The 20,023-nt window shown below is 39.3% G+C and overlaps 1 protein-coding gene across 5 annotated transcripts in view; it reads left to right on the forward strand.

The window, feature by feature from the left end:
• LOC139686039 (Ig-like and fibronectin type-III domain-containing protein 1) overlaps positions 1–4,568 on the forward strand; it is an 862,041-nt gene extending 857,473 nt beyond the window's left edge. For all 5 annotated transcript variants that reach the window (XM_071583133.1, XM_071583132.1, XM_071583131.1 and 2 more), the window contains one exon: positions 2,837–4,568. In XM_071583133.1, coding sequence (XP_071439234.1) covers positions 2,837–3,088 — 252 coding nt within the window. In that variant the 3' untranslated portion in view covers positions 3,089–4,568. The remainder of the gene's footprint in view (positions 1–2,836) is intronic.
• Positions 4,569–20,023: the final 15,455 nt, after the last annotated feature.

The following is a 20,023-nucleotide window of genomic DNA, read 5'->3' on the forward strand; positions in this document are numbered from 1 at the left end:
GCGAGGCGCCACTGTCCACGAGGTTAAAAGCCAACTTTAAACACGTATGGTGTTTTCCCTTTGACAAATTCCAAAGAAACTGCGGGAGATGCCGCAACAGTAACCTTTAACGGAGTCATCCGCTAATGTGCATTTTAATGCAACAATTTCAGAGCGTAAAAATCATTCGCCTTGACTGGGACTCGAACCCAGATCCCTCAATATCCGGTCGAGTGCTTTAGCCACTTAAGCTACCGAGGCGTCCTCTTAAACTCTGAAATTTTGGGGCTTTTAAAGGAACTAGATGTTATGACGAAATACCGTACATACAATGTCACATGCATTCGTAGTCGTGCGCGAGGCGCCACTGTCCACGAGGTTAAAAGCCAACTTTAAACACGTATGGTGTTTTCCCTTTGACAAATTCCAAAGAAACTGCGGGAGATGCCGCAACAGTAACCTTTAACGGAGTCATCCGCTAATGTGCATTTTAATGCAACAATTTCAGAGCGTAAAAATCATTCGCCTTGACTGGGACTCGAACCCAGATCCCTCAATATCCGGTCGAGTGCTTTAGCCACTTAAGCTACCGAGGCGTCCTCTTAAACTCTGAAATTTTGGGGCTTTTAAAGGAACTAGATGTTATGACGAAATACCGTACATACAATGTCACATGCATTCGTAGTCGTGCGCGAGGCGCCACTGTCCACGAGGTTAAAAGCCAACTTTAAACACGTATGGTGTTTTCCCTTTGACAAATTCCAAAGAAACTGCGGGAGATGCCGCAACAGTAACCTTTAACGGAGTCATCCGCTAATGTGCATTTTAATGCAACAATTTCAGAGCGTAAAAATCATTCGCCTTGACTGGGACTCGAACCCAGATCCCTCAATATCCGGTCGAGTGCTTTAGCCACTTAAGCTACCGAGGCGTCCTCTTAAACTCTGAAATTTTGGGGCTTTTAAAGGAACTAGATGTTATGACGAAATACCGTACATACAATGTCACATGCATTCGTAGTCGTGCGCGAGGCGCCACTGTCCACGAGGTTAAAAGCCAACTTTAAACACGTATGGTGTTTTCCCTTTGACAAATTCCAAAGAAACTGCGGGAGATGCCGCAACAGTAACCTTTAACGGAGTCATCCGCTAATGTGCATTTTAATGCAACAATTTCAGAGCGTAAAAATCATTCGCCTTGACTGGGACTCGAACCCAGATCCCTCAATATCCGGTCGAGTGCTTTAGCCACTTAAGCTACCGAGGCGTCCTCTTAAACTCTGAAATTTTGGGGCTTTTAAAGGAACTAGATGTTATGACGAAATACCGTACATACAATGTCACATGCATTCGTAGTCGTGCGCGAGGCGCCACTGTCCACGAGGTTAAAAGCCAACTTTAAACACGTATGGTGTTTTCCCTTTGACAAATTCCAAAGAAACTGCGGGAGATGCCGCAACAGTAACCTTTAACGGAGTCATCCGCTAATGTGCATTTTAATGCAACAATTGCACTACGAATGACTACGAATGCATGTGACATTGTATGTACGGTATTTCGTCATAACATCTAGTTCCTTTAAAAGCCCCAAAATTTCAGAGTTTAAGAGGACGCCTCGGTAGCTTAAGTGGCTAAAGCACTCGACCGGATATTGAGGGATCTGGGTTCGAGTCCCAGTCAAGGCGAATGATTTTTACGCTCTGAAATTGTTGCATTAAAATGCACATTAGCGGATGACTCCGTTAAAGGTTACTGTTGCGGCATCTCCCGCAGTTTCTTTGGAATTTGTCAAAGGGAAAACACCATACGTGTTTAAAGTTGGCTTTTAACCTCGTGGACAGTGGCGCCTCGCGCACGACTACGAATGCATGTGACATTGTATGTACGGTATTTCGTCATAACATCTAGTTCCTTTAAAAGCCCCAAAATTTCAGAGTTTAAGAGGACGCCTCGGTAGCTTAAGTGGCTAAAGCACTCGACCGGATATTGAGGGATCTGGGTTCGAGTCCCAGTCAAGGCGAATGATTTTTACGCTCTGAAATTGTTGCATTAAAATGCACATTAGCGGATGACTCCGTTAAAGGTTACTGTTGCGGCATCTCCCGCAGTTTCTTTGGAATTTGTCAAAGGGAAAACACCATACGTGTTTAAAGTTGGCTTTTAACCTCGTGGACAGTGGCGCCTCGCGCACGACTACGAATGCATGTGACATTGTATGTACGGTATTTCGTCATAACATCTAGTTCCTTTAAAAGCCCCAAAATTTCAGAGTTTAAGAGGACGCCTCGGTAGCTTAAGTGGCTAAAGCACTCGACCGGATATTGAGGGATCTGGGTTCGAGTCCCAGTCAAGGCGAATGATTTTTACGCTCTGAAATTGTTGCATTACATAGAGAATTTTTTAGTCTATTTTTATTCAAGTATATGTCTTTGATTAATGCTTGAGCCAAGGATTAGATTTGATACTTAGGCTAAAAAATGAACTGTGTTGATCACTTAAAATACATAATGTGAAAATATGATTAATATTTGTCAATAAATCACTTCCAATCATGAACATTACATAGTAATCAGAGAAACATTTTGTGACACGAGCGATGAAGATCAACTATGTACTAAATTCACCAGCACTGTACTCTAGTTCATATGATATCCAAATCATTGATATATAATTTCTACGTTGTAGATTTGCTCTTTATCTCCTATATCATATATATTTTTCAATATCGTAAAAGTCTATTTTTTTCCACTAAAATGTGTATTTTCCTGAAACTACTCAGTCCCGATATGTAAACTTACCTACATAGTCCTCAAAATTTTCTAAAACATGATGATGGTATATATTTTAATTTATAACAGGTTCCTTCAGGAGGACATCTCAGTGAAATGTCTAATGGAGCTGGATCCAACGGCTCTGCTACAACCATGATCTCTGGTAGTAGTGGCCAACCCTTGCAGACCCTGTCTCCAACACAACAGGGTTGGAAGCAGGAAATACTGCATGTCCCTGCACAGTCCACCCATAATTCAGCAACAGAAGTTGCTCCTTCTCTCTATGAAGAACTGAAACTTGGCCATGATGGGGCTGGATTCCGACGCCTTAAGCCATAGTCCTGTATTTGTCACTTGTAATTTACCCAAATGTGGAACCACTTAAAAGATATATTTCCTCTTGAATGTGGGATAAGTCCACACAAATGAACATTACGACTGTGATGCCTCCTTGCTGTGTAGTTATAATTTTTTTCTCCAAATATATTCTTAATGCATTCCATGGTGTTGTTTGCCTCAATGGGAATGCTAAAGATTAAATGTGAGCAAATATGAATCAAAGGAGAATAATACATACTGAGTCAAATCAGGTGAAATGAACACTTATGTACTTACCTGGGAAATGACTGATGTAAAGCAGTGTGACATGGTTGAGTGCAAATATCAGGAAAATGAATTCCAAGAATTGTACCACTTGCCACCTGAGTAACTCTGCTGAGTTGACACACGTTGTGTAGTCAATAATTTTTTATCCACGCTTGGCATCATTGAAAACACTGAGGAATAGAATATACAATTTCATGAAATATTCTCAGAAAGAAAAAAAGGATTTTTATTTTGTGTATAATGGTAAAGAAGCCTGCCTGGCACTGAACAATGGACAAAGATTGTAAGAGCTGAGTGTGTATGTGCGCATGTGTGTGTGTTTTGTGAACAATAATGTAGGAAGGAAGTGGTTGTTACAAGAATTTAATTCTGTTAATTTAAATGAATTGTTACAACATCAGATATTGGGTAAACATGATGAAGGATGGATAATGTTGGAAGAATGTATCATCTACTATGAAAGACCAAAAATATTGTGGCAATGGTGATATTTCTGTGAACCATCTTTCTCTTCTTGATGGCTTGCTGTTATATGTTTGTAAAATTTGCAGTTTTATGGGCATTAGTGCATGGATGCATAACAAGTATCACTAGTAGCTACAGTGAATTTTGTGGAAATAATACTGCACTTTAGTTTTTTGAAAACTGTGTGAATATGTGTGCTAGAAAAGTAATTCACTTTCATTAAGAATTTTTTTAAAAGGCATCCATTTTATCAAATTTCTGTTGTAACCCTCAAAAGTGTGAAATTTATGTTTAAGAACAATATAATACATATAGACTATGGAAAGTAAGTTTGAGCATGGAAATATGATGAGTAACTTGCCTGAATCCCAGTTTTCAGGGTATTGCTTCAATATTTTGTATGGTAATGGGTAAAAAGTTGAATTTTATATATTCTTTTTACTTGAAAATTTAAAAATTATCTGTAAATTGGAGTGGATTTTTAAAAAATCACAACTAAATAGCCCTAACATATCTTTCCATGCAGTAAGTGTGCCTTTCAAAAAAATTATTCAGTGTGTCATGGTTTTCTCTGAAATTAAGATAACTGCACCCTGCTAAAACCAGTAACAATCAGACTGAAGGTGCACACTTTAGAACCTTAATAGCTATTACTGTATGAGATGGGCATGTATCTTTTGTAAATTGCCAGCAAAGTCTGTCAAAGTGTAAAAACCCAGATAATAATAAAATATAACCTAAAAACAGACCACTTAGGTTTCTAATAATCAAAATATGTAGGTGAATGGAGTAGTAAATGTAAATTAAGAATGATGAGGAAGTCTAAATTAAAAATGGCTTAGGTTGATTGGCTTAAACTACAAAAGCATCCAGAGTTCCTTTATCAACTCCACTTGATGAAGCATAATTCTGAAGTAAGCTGTTTGAATATACCTCTCTGCACGCAGAAAATCCACAATGAGGTTGACTTTCTTTATTGCTCTTATCTCTGCTTCCTTTAACCAAAGTGCTTGGCCTGAGGGTTTGTGCTTAGGGTACCACTTGTATTTTACGGGATAGCTTGGTGTAAGTTTTGTAGTTCTTTATGGATCTGAAAACAATTTTGGTATTCTGAAACTGGCAGGAGGGCCAATTTTAATTCAAAATGGCCAATGTATTTTTTGAATGCAACTGATAGCATATTTAGAAAATGCTTTGATAGAAGCAGAAGCTATAAATCAGATCTGATGTCATATTTGTTCTCTTAGCCCTGTTTAGCCCCTTAAAATATCACTAATATCTTGTGGAAGATTCCCACTTAACTAGATTTTTTTGGTATAACACCCAGTATACCCTGTAATCCAATTCATTTAAGGGTTGAATTACAGGGGTCTTTGAAAATTACCATCAATTAATTGAGCCTATAGGCTAGAATATTACAGCACAAAAACACTAGTAGTTCCAAATTACTTTTTAAATGAACAACTAAAGAAATAAATGCCAGAAGTACTCTGTCGAGCTCCTTACATGTTTAAGTAAGGATTTCTTGGATATTTTCTTGTTACCTTCTTCTCCTGCATTTTTTATTGAAGTTGTCCCTGCGCAACTGTCAAACATGTCTTCTCTAGATGGTTTCAAGGATCACTTGTAGTTACTTGTAGTTAAGAAATTGTAGTTAAGAAATGCATACGGCATTAGGAAGTTTTGAAAAATTCAGCTGTTAGTACACTGTGCCAAATATTCAATCCATTCTTTTTGCAACATTTGGATAAAAATTGCAACAGCCTTCCAAAGTTTTTTGAGCAGTGAGGAAAATGCACTGGTATACCAAATGGTCACAAAATTTGAGGTTACTACTACACAGCAACTGAAATTCATTTCAATTAACAGAAGCTTGAACAGATGGCTTGTTCAGTACGTAATGTTGACAAAACGAAAAAGAAATTGACTAAGGCAATTCTTGCAAATGAGGGGAGAAATTGAAAAATCATGTCCCATGACCTACCCTTAACCCCCCTGGAGTACAACCAAGAAGATTAATGGCTTAAAATCCAATAATAAGATAAGAAATCTGGGTTTGGTGCGAAAATGGAGCCTGGTATTAGCATTTCAATAAAATTTATCTTAGATTTAGAATGAATCCATTGCATAAAACTCTTGGGTGCAAGAGAATTCCATTGCTCTTAAAGGCTCACTTGTTGCGCAACTTGTAGCCTGGATTGAGGCAGGAAAGGGTGGGAAAGTGTATCTATCCGATGATGAGAAGTGCAATTCATGTTCCAGGTAAATGAAAGTACGGTCTGTGAATGCGGAAAGGAATTCGCAGGCCGCCTCCAGGATAGTTTCCAGAGCAGGAGATAACTCGACGGGTGCGATGAAACCTTGATTGAACTTAGCCTCGTCGAAGTGTGGCGTATCGTATTTAAGAAGGCGGAGGCATCCTCGTCATCTCATTCCGCTGCTGTACTAGTGAGTTTAGGGTCCAAGAAGGGCTATGAGCTTAGCGAGGGCTATAAATGAGAAAGAAAGCCAAAGAAAGAGAGATTGGTGTGTCGCGGCAATGGAGATACAGAGTTTGTGGCGATAAGTTCGCTTTCTTGCTTTATGTTTCTCCATTATACTTTTCCTGCCGCCTCACCCCTACATTTACACCGCTCCAATTTATCCTCTGCTCTGTAGTTCTCAATGATGATCTTTATTGTAATTACATATGAATAATCTGAGATAAGTGAGGGAAAATTCTTAAACCTATCCTTTCCAATTTATAGTATGGTCGGGAACTTATCCATCATACACTGACGACCTTTAATTTAGCGAAGTGAAGGAAACTTCACCACCTGCATCCGGACCTTGACTCAGTTTCCCAGCAGGCGGGGTCCACATTACTCTAATGCGATTTATAATCCGTGAACATGTTTATATTCACGGATTTATTATTATTCATTATTTAATGCTTATAATCCGTTAATATGTCAATGAAGGCTGTCACAAAGGGCACATATCCTGGGGGACTCTATATTGTCTTCTAGGAATTTTTTCGAGAATTCTTAAGGAGGTCTCCGTTACGGTAAACGTGGATAAAACCCGTTATCTGTGAGAATCGTCCAAACTTGCAAGTCAGAAGGGTCGAAAATTCTCGGGGGAAGCGATCAAGCGTGTTTCATCTATTATATGAGTGTTTCTAGTCATATGATGCAGCTCCGGACTAGACAGAGACCATTACCAAATTTGTTGCAGGTGATGGCAGCAAGCTGGTATCAACCCCAAGGTCGCGGATTCGATTCCCTCCAGGGTGGTTTTTCCTCCATCTGGGACTTCAGTATTTGTAGTTCTGTCCATCCATATGCATATCATTATTAATAGTCCAATAAAAAGGCCAAAAAGTGCTGCTTTCGGATTAATGCTAAATAAATAAATCACGTGAATCGGGGGTTGAACGTGAGCTATGTCCAGTAAACGAAAGCATTCCGACGTACGTATCGTCAGTTTGGTTTAGCCATGATGAACATCCGGTTGTTGCCGGGAGACGAGCTTACTAAAATGGTATGCACAAATTTTCACCCTAACCCGAAGCACACCAGGGTCGTGGTACTTATCGCATCTTGGAGCTAATTATAGCGGGAACGAACGTAGTGGATATTGATTCAAAACTTCAAATGTACACCTCCCACCTCATATTTCGGTAGTAAAGGAGCTTACGAGTCTTTTTGCCTTACCGGAGGGACCAAGGGAATCGACCTCCGTTCTGGCCCTCTACATTCCAGCATATTAATTCTGGAATTAAAGATAATTAAGCTGGTTCCTTCGTGAGTGTAAAGCATCCACACGCATATGTGGCCACCGCTGCGACTAATGGCTAAGTCTTTAGAGAACTGTTACTGGTGTGATAACGGGGTGGGGAGACCTTTTTGATCGAGGCCTCACAAGTAGGTTTTCTGCCCCGGATAACGGTTAAGAAGGGAGGTTGCATACGGCCAGGAGCTTCATGACGGGCGATCAAAGTTGGCCCCAAGTGCCCTATGTGCCTCTTCCAGGAGGTAATTAGACGTAGAGATTTTTGATAGTAAGCGACGGGCCCAATTAGACTCGGCTGCAATTCATTCCACGGTGGGGTCTCCAGCTGTGCTTGACCATTGTAAATGTTTAAATGAACTGGTCACGGGAATCGGAAAGGTGCGGTGGCTCGTGTACTGGCTTCCCATCCCGAAGACCCGATTTTGAGTCCCAATGGAGCCGATTTTTTCTGTGGTATCCCTTTACTTTTATTCTCCCTATTAAGTTATCAATCACCCTTTTTGAGGTCTAAAGTTGACATAATATTCCCAATCGCCAACGCACTCATTACATTGGGCATGAAGGGAAAAGGGTTGGCGTATCTTTTACTAGCTTTAGTCACTCCAAAAAGTCAACAACCAATCGCTTTCTCCTCAACGCAATCCATCCGTTTTGGTACTAATGGCATCAGAGATGATCACCAACTGAAGAGGGTTCTATAACTCCGTCCGCTAGTGCCCCTTCCACTGGGCAGTCATCATTTCTGTGCAGAGAATCGCACGCGATAGTATCTCTGTTCAATGGTGCACGCGTGTGTTTTTGAACGTAATTCGGTATCTCGTCAATTTATTTTCCCAAAGACTCCCGGTAGCTTAAAAATTTTCAAGTCGAAGTCAAGGAAATGCATAAATTTTACAGTTTCTGCCGGCGGCAAAGAACATTCCCCCTGCATTCGACGGGTTCAGGCTCTCCTTTGTGAATGTTCATGATCACTGAGTATGTAAGCTTTGTATTTTTCACAAAACATTATGAAACTATTAGCGATTTCGACGCATAGGCAACATCATCAGGTATACATTTTAACAAATGACAGGGAAATGTATGTCTTTTTATGAGGGACGGTGAATTAAGGAAGGGAATTTGAGAAGGGATAAATTTAGGATTGCACGCTGCAACCTGAACAACCTGCGGACGTCTTAAAATAGGGCAAGGAGAAAGTGGAAAACTTGGAGAAAAAGTGGAATTCACAAACTAAAATTTGCATATTGCAGCGCAGTTTGTAAAGAACTAACAGGAAGATTGTTAAAGATAGACCATAGACGTCACTTCGTTCCGGACGTTTTCGAGGGAAAGGAACAATAAATGGACACGCTGGAGTAATTAGGAAAGAAGAGCGTATTGGCTGACATTTGGTATACGAAAGTATCTTTGAGAGGTACTCACCCCTTTTGGAAGTTCCCTTGTCCTTGAACAAAGTGCATTCGTAACCCCCTCAATTTCATTTAAGGGCCTACCCTATTTTTTTCTTGACCGAAGTTTGATGAACCTGTCGTGTATTATTACGACGCCTTGGGCGCCAGAATGAGAGGAGTGGTCATGCAAAGAACTGTGGGTCAGAGTAAGCCCTACTGCTCTCGCACTCCCACCTCTGTTAAGAGAAACTATGGTACCAAGGAACATGAGTTGCTCGCGGTATTGTTTTCTATTAATAATGGTATGTTGAAGGATATGAGGCCAACTCGCAAGTTGGATATTCATGTTACAGCAAAACGATTGTGAGATCGTTCACCGGAAGGGCGGGTGTCATATGATACCAGACGCCCTTACGCGCATTGAGGCGTTGGAGGACGACGAGCGATTCGAGGTCGTTCTGTGTACGATTCGTGGTCTATTGAACCGCGCCGGAAAGCCAAGAATTCCCCACAGAATGCCGTAGTTTTCACCTCGAGGAAGGTATATTATATATAAAAATATTAATCGTCTCGATAGGATGCCAATGAAGTCAAGTTTTTGGAACCTAAGGCTGTAACTCTCAGAATCATATCCCCCATCGGATGGTCACTAATGCTACTTGAAAACCATAAAAAGGTCAAGAAATTTTTACGAGTGACCCACTTTGGCGAAAAATGTCGGTAAATTTATTGCCGTGGAGTTTGTCAGGAATAAAAAAAGAACAAGCCAATATCGCAGAAATATGGATAACCAAGGGATAGTGCGCGTGTGGTCTATAGAGACATCCAATATAATCGCCCCCCTCCCGCGGGCTTAAAGGAGAAATCGGTAAGTGCTAGTGTTCCTAGATGTAAGCACTTCGAGGAAGGCAAATAAGCTATTCGTTTATATTGATAGAAATGAGCTCTTACGGCTAGTAATATATAATAAATTTGAAACTCCAATAGCCGTAAACAGTTTACCTTTCTAAACAAAGTGAAAATGAAATTAATTGGCTAGCGCCACAAGTCAAAAAGGGGTAAAGGTAAAAAAGGATAATGAGGTAGGTAAAAGGTAAAAAGGAGAGGATAAGAAAGGTGAATACGAATACGCGTATTTCGGCCACAAAGTAGCCCTCTTCAGCGTACTGCGGCGATTTTTTTTTTTATTATTTTTCTTTTCTAAATTATGGGTGGTGTCCTAGCACCCCCCGCCACACGCCCTTGCGGCGGCTTGCGGGGTATTGAGTAGATGTAGATGTAGATGAGAAGCGAGGAACAGGATATAAACTACAAAATAGAGGGTTCAGTATTGACTACGGCAAATCAAGTTAAATATTTGGGGGTTGTTCTAACACCACGCCTTTCATGGGGAGCACATATCAGGACAATATGCGGATCAGCTTTAAAGAAACTTGGCTTCATAAAACGGGTGGTGGGGAAATGTAATGAAAAAGTTAAAGAGAGGTGTTATTTTGCTCTAGTTAGACCTCATTTGGAATATGCCGCAAGTATTTGGGATCCGTGGGAGAAAATTTGGCAAAAAGAATTAGATAAAGTCCAGAGAAAATCCGCTAGATTCGTTAAAAATTGTTATGATAAAAACACAAGTGTGACAGGTCTCTTAGGGGATTTAGGCTGGGAACCACTTGAAGTGCGGAGAGAACAAGCGAGGCTTAGACTTTTAGAAAGGTTCAGAACAAACGAGTTTAAATATGACACTGAAGGAATTATAATGGCCCCACACTACTTAGGTAGATCAGACCACAAAGATAAACTAAGGGAGATAGATTCCAAGACAGATAGGTACAAATACTCATTCTTTCCCCGAACAATCAGTAATCATAATAGCAAGAAACCGAAGTCACTTTAGAAATATTAAAAACTTTGAATTTACAAGTCGGAACAAAATTAAACACTATAGAGATGTTAGGTATACTTTCAGGTGCATGTGTATGTTAGTTGGTAGTTTGAGTGTTTGCATGTGTGTGGGGTGTAAGTGTTCATGCATGAATGTATGCCATGTTTTTTTTTTTTATATATGATTTTGTTGTTATTGCATGCGATTTTTTTTTTTTTTTTTCTTTTTTATTTTTCTTTTCTAAATTATGGGTGGTGTCCTAGCACCCCCCGCCACACGCCCTTGCGGCGGCTTGCGGGGTATTGAGTAGATGTAGATGTAGATGTAGATGTACTGAAGGGTAATCGTCACTACAACACAAGTCGAAGTGAGAAAGGGTAAGGGCAATCCGAAGAATATATAGTGTTACATGTGTGGGGGAGGAGGGGGGGTGGTGAAAAAGACAAGAGCCAATGGACGAGGCTGATAGTGGAGGAGTTTGAAACGATAGGATATGTAGTTAGGGGGAGGGGGAATTACACGGTCAAAGAAATGACCGTTGCAAAGGGGGGGAAAAAGTGAAAGGGAAGCTTTACACAACCGTTAAGCGAACGTAGAAGGGGGAGGGAAAAGTGAAAGGCATCCTACAACAAATAACCGTTGAGGATGTGGGAAAACCGTAACAGAGGAAGGGAATACCACAAGAAACGGAGAAATGACGGTTAGTGAAGGGAAAGGAAAAAGGAAAAGAAGCACAAACGTTGAAGAGACAGTAGGTTTACAAAGAACTAAGGGCATTTTAAATTTAACAGGGAGAAAAGAGAGGAATATGATATAGTTCCTGTGTCACTGTTTAGGAGATTGTCTCTGTTTTTGAAAATTAAAATGCTCTCATAAGCGTCAAGTAAATTATTCTTAGTTTGTTTTAGGAGATTTAAATTGTCTTTTGTCATGTGGTGTCCTGTTTCAATTAAATGCTGTGCCATACTGGATTTGTCTGGTTTATTGTGTTTGTAGTGGGCGTAGTGCTCTTTATATCTCGTAAGAATGTTTCTGCGTGTTTGGCCTATGTAAGAAGCTTGGCAAGTCCCAAGACAAAAGACAAAATACCTACAACAGAGAAGTCTGGCATTTACCAAATCAACTGTGGGACTTGCCAAGCTTCTTACATAGGCCAAACACGCAGAAACATTCTTACGAGATATAAAGAGCACTACGCCCACTACAAACACAATAAACCAGACAAATCCAGTATGGCACAGCATTTAATTGAAACAGGACACCACATGACAAAAGACAATTTAAATCTCCTAAAACAAACTAAGAATAATTTACTTGACGCTTATGAGAGCATTTTAATTTTCAAAAACAGAGACAATCTCCTAAACAGTGACACAGGACCTATATCATATTCCTCTCTTTTCTCCCTGTTAAATTTAAAATGCCCTTAGTTCTTTGTAAACCTACTGTCTCTTCAACGTTTGTGCTTCTTTTCCTTTTTCCTTTCCCTTCACTAACCGTCATTTCTCCGTTTCTTGTGGTATTCCCTTCCTCTGTTACGGTTTTCCCACATCCTCAACGGTTATTTGTTGTAGGATGCCTTTCACTTTTCCCTCCCCCTTCTACGTTCGCTTAACGGTTGTGTAAAGCTTCCCTTTCACTTTTTCCCCCCCTTTGCAACGGTCATTTCTTTGACCGTGTAATTCCCCCTCCCCCTAACTACATATCCTATCGTTTCAAACTCCTCCACTATCAGCCTCGTCCATTGGCTCTTGTCTTTTTCACCACCCCCCCTCCTCCCCCACACATGTAACACTATATATTCTTCGGATTGCCCTTACCCTTTCTCACTTCGACTTGTGTTGTAGTGACGATTACCCTTCAGTACGCTGAAGAGGGCTACTTTGTGGCCGAAATACGCGTATTCGTATTCACCTTTCTTATCCTCTCCTTTTTACCTTTTACCTACCTCATTATCCTTTTTTACCTTTACCCCTTTTTGACTTGTGGCGCTAGCCAATTAATTTCATTTTCACTTTGTTTAGAAAGGTAAACTGTTTACGGCTATTGGAGTTTCAAATTTATTATATATTACTAGCCGTAAGAGTTCATTTCTATCAATATTACTATGGCTTTCCAGTCAACTGAGCTAAATAAATTCCATTAACTTAAAACTAAGATCGCTAAGATTGGCAAGGACATCCGTTTTCTTAAAAATTGTAAACAAAACAACATCTTTCCTAATTTCATTAATTCACTCCCCCTTTACAAAAAACGGAACCTTCATTTGGACAATAAAATTAGGAGAAAAATTTTAGTTTGCGAAATTAATTTTCTTTTTTCCAAGAGAAGCCAACTTGAGATCGGTGCCTATTATCTGCACTTGAAACTTACGAAGGACTTGACCAATCTGGAATACGGAATCTGGCAGGAGCTAGAGAGAAAAATTCACTACGTGGTCAAAAAGAAGGTCGAAAACAAAGCGCGAGGGATTAACCGCAAATTCAAGCGGCTATTAAGTAAGTCTATGTCTTCTTCTCAAAACAGTGACAATTTTGATAATGTTTTAAACCTCTCTAGTGAAGTATTTGCCAAGGAGGAGCTTAAATTATTAAATTACGGACTGAATTTCAATCTTCAACCCAAATCATCCCCTATTACTGATCTCGTAGCTCACTTAGAAGCTTCATTGAAATTTTTTGATCATTCCACTAAGGAATTCATCCGCAAAGGTTGTGAGAGGCAGATTAAGAATAACATTAAGTCATTTAAAAGTACCCCATCTTCTTTTTCTAAGCGTAACTTTGAAATAGTCAAAAGCTTAAGATCTAAAGATTGCTTTTACCTCAAGGCTGACAAAGGTAACTTGTGTGTCATTTTGGACAAAGACCATTATTTTGAAAAAGTCAGTATTTTGTTGTCAAACGGCTCTTACTCTGAGGTCAAAAGGAACCCAATTAACAAACTTGTGTCCCAGTGTAAATCTGTCCTAAATGATTGTCCTACTGTTATTGATAAGAAGACAAAATTTAAACTTTACGTATCTAATCCCATTTTACCCAGACTTTATTGTCTCCCCAAAGTCCATAAGACAAACTGCCCCATGAGACCTATTGTTTCTAGTATTGATTCACCAACCTACCTGTTATCTAAATGGTTGGTCTCCCAATTCTCAAGCCTTAACTTCGTTAGCCCTCACTCAGTTAAGAATAACGTAGACTTTGTGAATAAAATTAAAGACCATAACTTTTCAGAGGGTGAAATCATGGTGTCATTTGATGTCGCTAACTTGTTCCCTAGTGTCCCCATTGATATTGCCATCCAAGCATTGGAAAACTGGCTTAAATCGCTTCACTTAGATTCCAAAACAGTTGACGAATATATCAGACTCACCAATTTGGTGATGAACCAAAATTATTTTACGCTCCAAGGAAAAATTTTACAGACAAGAGTTTGGAACTGCTATGGGCAACTCACTTTCTCCCTTCTTGGCCAATGTGTTCATGTCTCACTTTGAGTGCACTTTTAAAGAAAAATTCAGCTACTTCCCCGCGGTTTATTTACGATATGTTGACGACATCTTCTCTGTATTCGATACGACTAAGTGTGAACTTCATGACTTCGTGAACAATCTCAATAGCCTTTTCCCTTCCATCAAATTCACGGTTGAAACCGAAAAGAATAACATCCTCCCTTTCCTAGACCTGTCCCTCAATAGATCGAATGATAAATTACTTTTTGACATATACCGGAAAACCACACACACAAACAACTACATCCATAAACATTCTTTTAACCATCCCAGCCACAAATACGCTGTCTACCATTCTCTCATACACAGAATGTTAAATGTCCCTTTGGAAACCATGGCTTACAATAAAGAATTAGAATACATTAAAAATATTGCCAAACTTAATGGTTTCCAAGAATCACTGATTGACAACATATTAAAGAAACACAAATTAAAGAAATTAATTTCCACGGCCACCACACACAAAAAAGACGCAACAAAGAAATACATTAAATTACCCTTCTATCCTCAGTTAACCAGAGGCATTGAAAAAATTTTCAAGACTGTTGACACGAAAATTTCTTACACCAACAACAGCAAACTAAAACAGCTCCTAGGAAACACCAAAGACAAAATACCTACAACAGAGAAGTCTGGCATTTACCAAATCAACTGTGGGACTTGCCAAGCTTCTTACATAGGCCAAACACGCAGAAACATTCTTACGAGATATACATCTACATAATACCCCGCAAGCCGCCGCAAGGGCGTGTGGCGGGGGGTGTTAGGTCACCAACCGTAAAAAAGAAAAATACCACATGCAAAAAAAAAACACGGAAAATTACACCCACAGCAGCGCACACACTCATGCAAAAATCCCTTCATCCAATACTCATGCAAACACATATACCGCAAAACAACTAAAAAACTGCACCCCATGATGCAGCACGAAAGACATTCTACAACACGGAAGCCAGGACACAACAAGCAAGAAATTGAAACATCACTACCACATGAAAATGCACCACGAAACACTCGACCCCCAAAGAGTCTCTAATTGGCAGGGAATGTGACCCAACGTTGCAGGTAGCAGGAATTTGCCCCCGCGGAGAGGGACATATAAAGAGCACTACGCCCACTACAAACACAATAAACCAGACAAATCCAGTATGGCACAGCATTTAATTGAAACAGGACACCACATGACAAAAGACAATTTAAATCTCCTAAAACAAACTAAGAATAATTTACTTGACGCTTATGAGAGCATTTTAATTTTCAAAAACAGAGACAATCTCCTAAACAGTGACACAGGACCTATATCATATTCCTCTCTTTTCTCCCTGTTAAATTTAAAATGCCCTTAGTTCTTTGTAAACCTACTGTCTCTTCAACGTTTGTGCTTCTTTTCCTTTTTCCTTTCCCTTCACTAACCGTCATTTCTCCGTTTCTTGTGGTATTCCCTTCCTCTGTTACGGTTTTCCCACATCCTCAACGGTTATTTGTTGTAGGATGCCTTTCACTTTTCCCTCCCCCTTCTACGTTCGCTTAACGGTTGTGTAAAGCTTCCCTTTCACTTTTCCCCCCCTTTGCAACGGTCATTTCTTTGACCGTGTAATTCCCCCTCCCCCTAACTACATATCCTATCGTTTCAAACTCCTCCACTATCAGCCTCGTCCATTGGCTCTTGTCTTTTTCACCACCCCCCCTCCTCCCCCACACATGTAACACTATATATTCTTCGGATTGCCCTTACCCTTTCTCACTTCGACTTGTGTTGTAGTGACGATTACCCTTCAGTACGCTGAAGAGGGCTACTTTGTGGCCGAAATACGCGTATTCGTATTCACCTTTCTTATCCTCTCCTTTTTACCTCCATCGTAAGTCTTAAGATAACACTGCTAAAGTCCATGACCCTGGAATCTTTTATTGAAAATTCGATACTGATGTTATAATTCAAAGAGATAACTTATGTACTTGTAAGGTACGAGGCGATTTCCAGTTAAGTTTGTCTGAACTAGAAGGAGGAGTTGGAAAAGAATTTTACATTTTTGCTATTTTATGAGGAAATATATTGCCCTCGCAATGAGAACGTGGCGTCCTTGCTCAAATGAATAACATCGTCTAACTTTACCCGCACTTGTTACTTTCCTTCCTCCTTTCATCCTCTTACTTCTCCCTTCAGATCGCATTGTGGTAGTGAAACAAGGTTTCTCGATCATTCTAAAACCGCCCTAGTCATGGTCTTCAATTTTAAGTTTCAATTGACTTCGGTCTCACTTGAACTTTTGTAAAGAATCCTTTACTGGTAGGGTCCCAGATCCAAAAGCGACCGCCCCCGCTGTTTTCTTTATGATAGTCTTCAGGCTGGTAAAAGTCTCGCGAAACGCCAGAGCTCAACCAAAAATTCTCAAATCCTCTTCCTCCCTACGCACATAACAAAGCTGTATTAAAGGGTTCTGTTTCCCCACCGGCATTATTTTGGTGATACTTATTACAGCGATAATCTTGGCCAGACAGATATCTTGATGATCAATGAAATCCACACGTGAAATTTAACGTTTTGCAAATTGTAATACGATAACACTAGCCTCCATAACATCGACAAAGTGAACTAGGTTTTCGAGTTTATCCATCAAGATAATTTCACGTTTTCGATAATATTTTTCTTCCCAGAGAAATAATAGATTGGAATAAATACATGTTAAGTGACTGATGAATTTCTTGGGACAAGGGAAAACGTGTTGCTATGGAAAATTCACATAAAACATAGCCGTGAAATGTTAAATATTATTACTATTTTGAAAGGTTTACAAACGATGCTCTAAACCCAATAATTAAAATAATTTAGCTAATCATTTAGCACTTAACGACGAAATATTGAAAACGGCGATCTTTTTCACTACGACGTAATATTGTATCAATGTTTCCCTCTTTTTCTCGTGACAAAAGCGTCTTTGCTAGTCCTGGCTCGTAAAAAATTGGTGATACGATCACCGTTTAAATGTTTCAGTGAATACATGGGTACACGATTGCCCGGACGGTGTCCTCCGTGGAGGTCTCCGTTGAATGGTTCGGTGCGTAAAACTTTTTGAACGACATCCATTCCTAAGAAATTCTCACGTAAGCTAAATTTTCTTGAAATAAAAACCTCAAAAGTAAATAAAAGGCAATTCCTGTATTAGTTTTTTCCGGTAAGTACCAATACTGGAATGAACTGTATTGTTAAATTAATTTAAAGGTTACCTCAGTTAGCAATACAACATGTGTTGTGTATCATGAAATATTTATACGCCTCTTTTAAATTACGGTTTACCTATGTCACAGTGACGCTCTTCACAATTAAGATTATGTTAATGTAAAGTTAGCATGTACGCGAGGGGTGATCGTGGAAATCCTTATTCACAAAATGCCTTATTGCACTTTTGCGTCAATTTCTTAGGCACACTCCAACTGGAAAATATTACGCGAAAGGATCTTATTGCTTAACAAGTAATCTTTCTTTTCCGCGAAACGGCCCAGGAGGTATAGAAAATAAATCAATCACGGTTAAGATGTACGCGTATCCGTCCATTTTCCTGATTCACCGACGAAAACTCTTCCATAAGTGAACAGTGAAGTTGCTAATTATATTCCACTAAAGAAGAGGATTGTTGAAATCTTGTGCAGTATAAACTACCCGTTAAATGAAACGTCCTGGACGAAGAACATGTCAATTATTGTAAAAAAATTGTTTAATTATATGCAAAGTCTGTTAATCGTTGAAAATTCATTTTAAAATATTGAAAATAACTCTGGCAAATGCTCACTCAGTGTGGATTTGGTTAACTGCTTCTTTGAACCAAATGGTGAAAACAATCATTCATTCAGTGCCTTTGAGGTATGCACTCGTACCACGAGGAGATGAGAGAGAATTTAAGCATTCAAATCGTTCCAACTCACCGTGTATAGAATCAAGCGTGCTATTGAAATTTCACCGTATTTTGAAAATTGTTTCTAGTTCCGATGAAATGGAGCTCCGCCTTTCACCTGTACACTAGGTTGAGTCGAGGTCATTCGACCTATTCGACATGCTCCCACACTGACTGTAACGCTTCCGACTCTATTTCCCGTCGAAGTTTCTGCCAGCATAGGGAAACGAAATTAACCGTTGCACGTATGCTCAATGTGTTCGGCTTACCATATGAACAAACACATTATTTAAATGTGATGACAAAGTGACTTGACACATTATAGAAGGACTCCGGATTTATGATGTTTCACCGTCTCCTAAGGAAAACATTACCTTTGAAATTTTTCTTAGGTGTAGAATGAATTGTTAAGATCAATATAGGTGTGTGTGGCATGTGATACCAGGGGTTAAGCCGTACATAAAATTGGGTACAACCCCAATCTATTATTGAATATTGCGTTATTGAGTAAAAAATGAATTGACAGAGCCTTCAATATGGGGAACATCTATTTATGAGGTCATCTGTATTACCTAAATTGTGAAAATAGAAGACACGATCTCTATGTTCCACTAATTTTCTGCGGTGTACTGATGATTATTTCATTCAGCAGTTCCAAAACTGTCTCATATTCTCTCCACATACGCATGGTTGTATCAAATGAGAGCGTTCTGTAAAGCATGCAGATCTTTACACATTTTTTCTACCGTTACGATACCTTGCTGGAATAATGGAAAACTTTGTCTGACCGTCCTGCTGTATCCAGCTCTGATTTATTCGTTTGGAGGCGTTTGGGTTGGGTTAAGTTAATTGGGGTAATATTTTAAAATGCGTTAAATAATCACCGGAATATTAATACCGAGGGACTAAGGATCCCTAGGGTAATATCACAGAACAATTAAAGAAAATGTTTTGAAAACTATTCATGAAAAAAATTTTGCGTTCATGAAATTGTTATGTTTTACTGAAACATTTTGTCATTCTGTGAAGAAAAATGCCGCAATATTTTCATCGAAAGATTTTTTTACGTCTAAGGGCTATTTCAAGAGTAAATTTTGCGCAAAAAATCAAAAAAACACTTGTTATGAAGGATAATGAATGATTTTCGGCCTCTATTGGCTTTTACTGTACATGTACAACTAATCGAATGATATTGTGATCCCTCATATTGTTTTGGACAAATGCTATGAATTTTCAATTGACTCTATCCAAGACGCTCAAGGTTTGTTCCCGCAATTTCACAAAGCGTAAAGCACTTCCCTAAAGAGGGATTTTCTCTGGGCTAATACAAGTTAAAACTGATGAAATCTGATGGCGAATTGAATGGAAAGGTCTGTAAATAATTTCTTCCATTGAATTGAAAAAAATAGGTCAAACCACGGTATCTATCAGCGAAATATTCGTGAAAGGAACTCTAAGTGAATGTTATGAAACGTATTACCTTATTTGTTGCATGGTAATAATAAGAAAATGCTGCCTTAATCGTCACCAAGAGAAATGGAAAATTTCTGAACGTATAGCGTGGAAAAATCGAGAGAAGAATGGGTTCCGTAAATGGACTAGAGCAAAATTGCTAGTAAACTACATTTCTATTAATCAATTGGCCATAATAAATGGCATGATAATGAAAGTGGGAGTAGTTTCAGCGTCTATACTTTCAATACCTACAGTTCGAGGAGTACCGGGCCATGATACTACGTCCTTGAGCCGTATATACCG

Source organism: Hetaerina americana, unplaced genomic scaffold (assembly GCF_022747635.1).
Source record: "Hetaerina americana unplaced genomic scaffold, ioHetAmer1.1.p SCAF_13, whole genome shotgun sequence".
In the NCBI taxonomy this organism is placed as follows: Eukaryota; Metazoa; Arthropoda; class Insecta; order Odonata; family Calopterygidae; genus Hetaerina; species Hetaerina americana.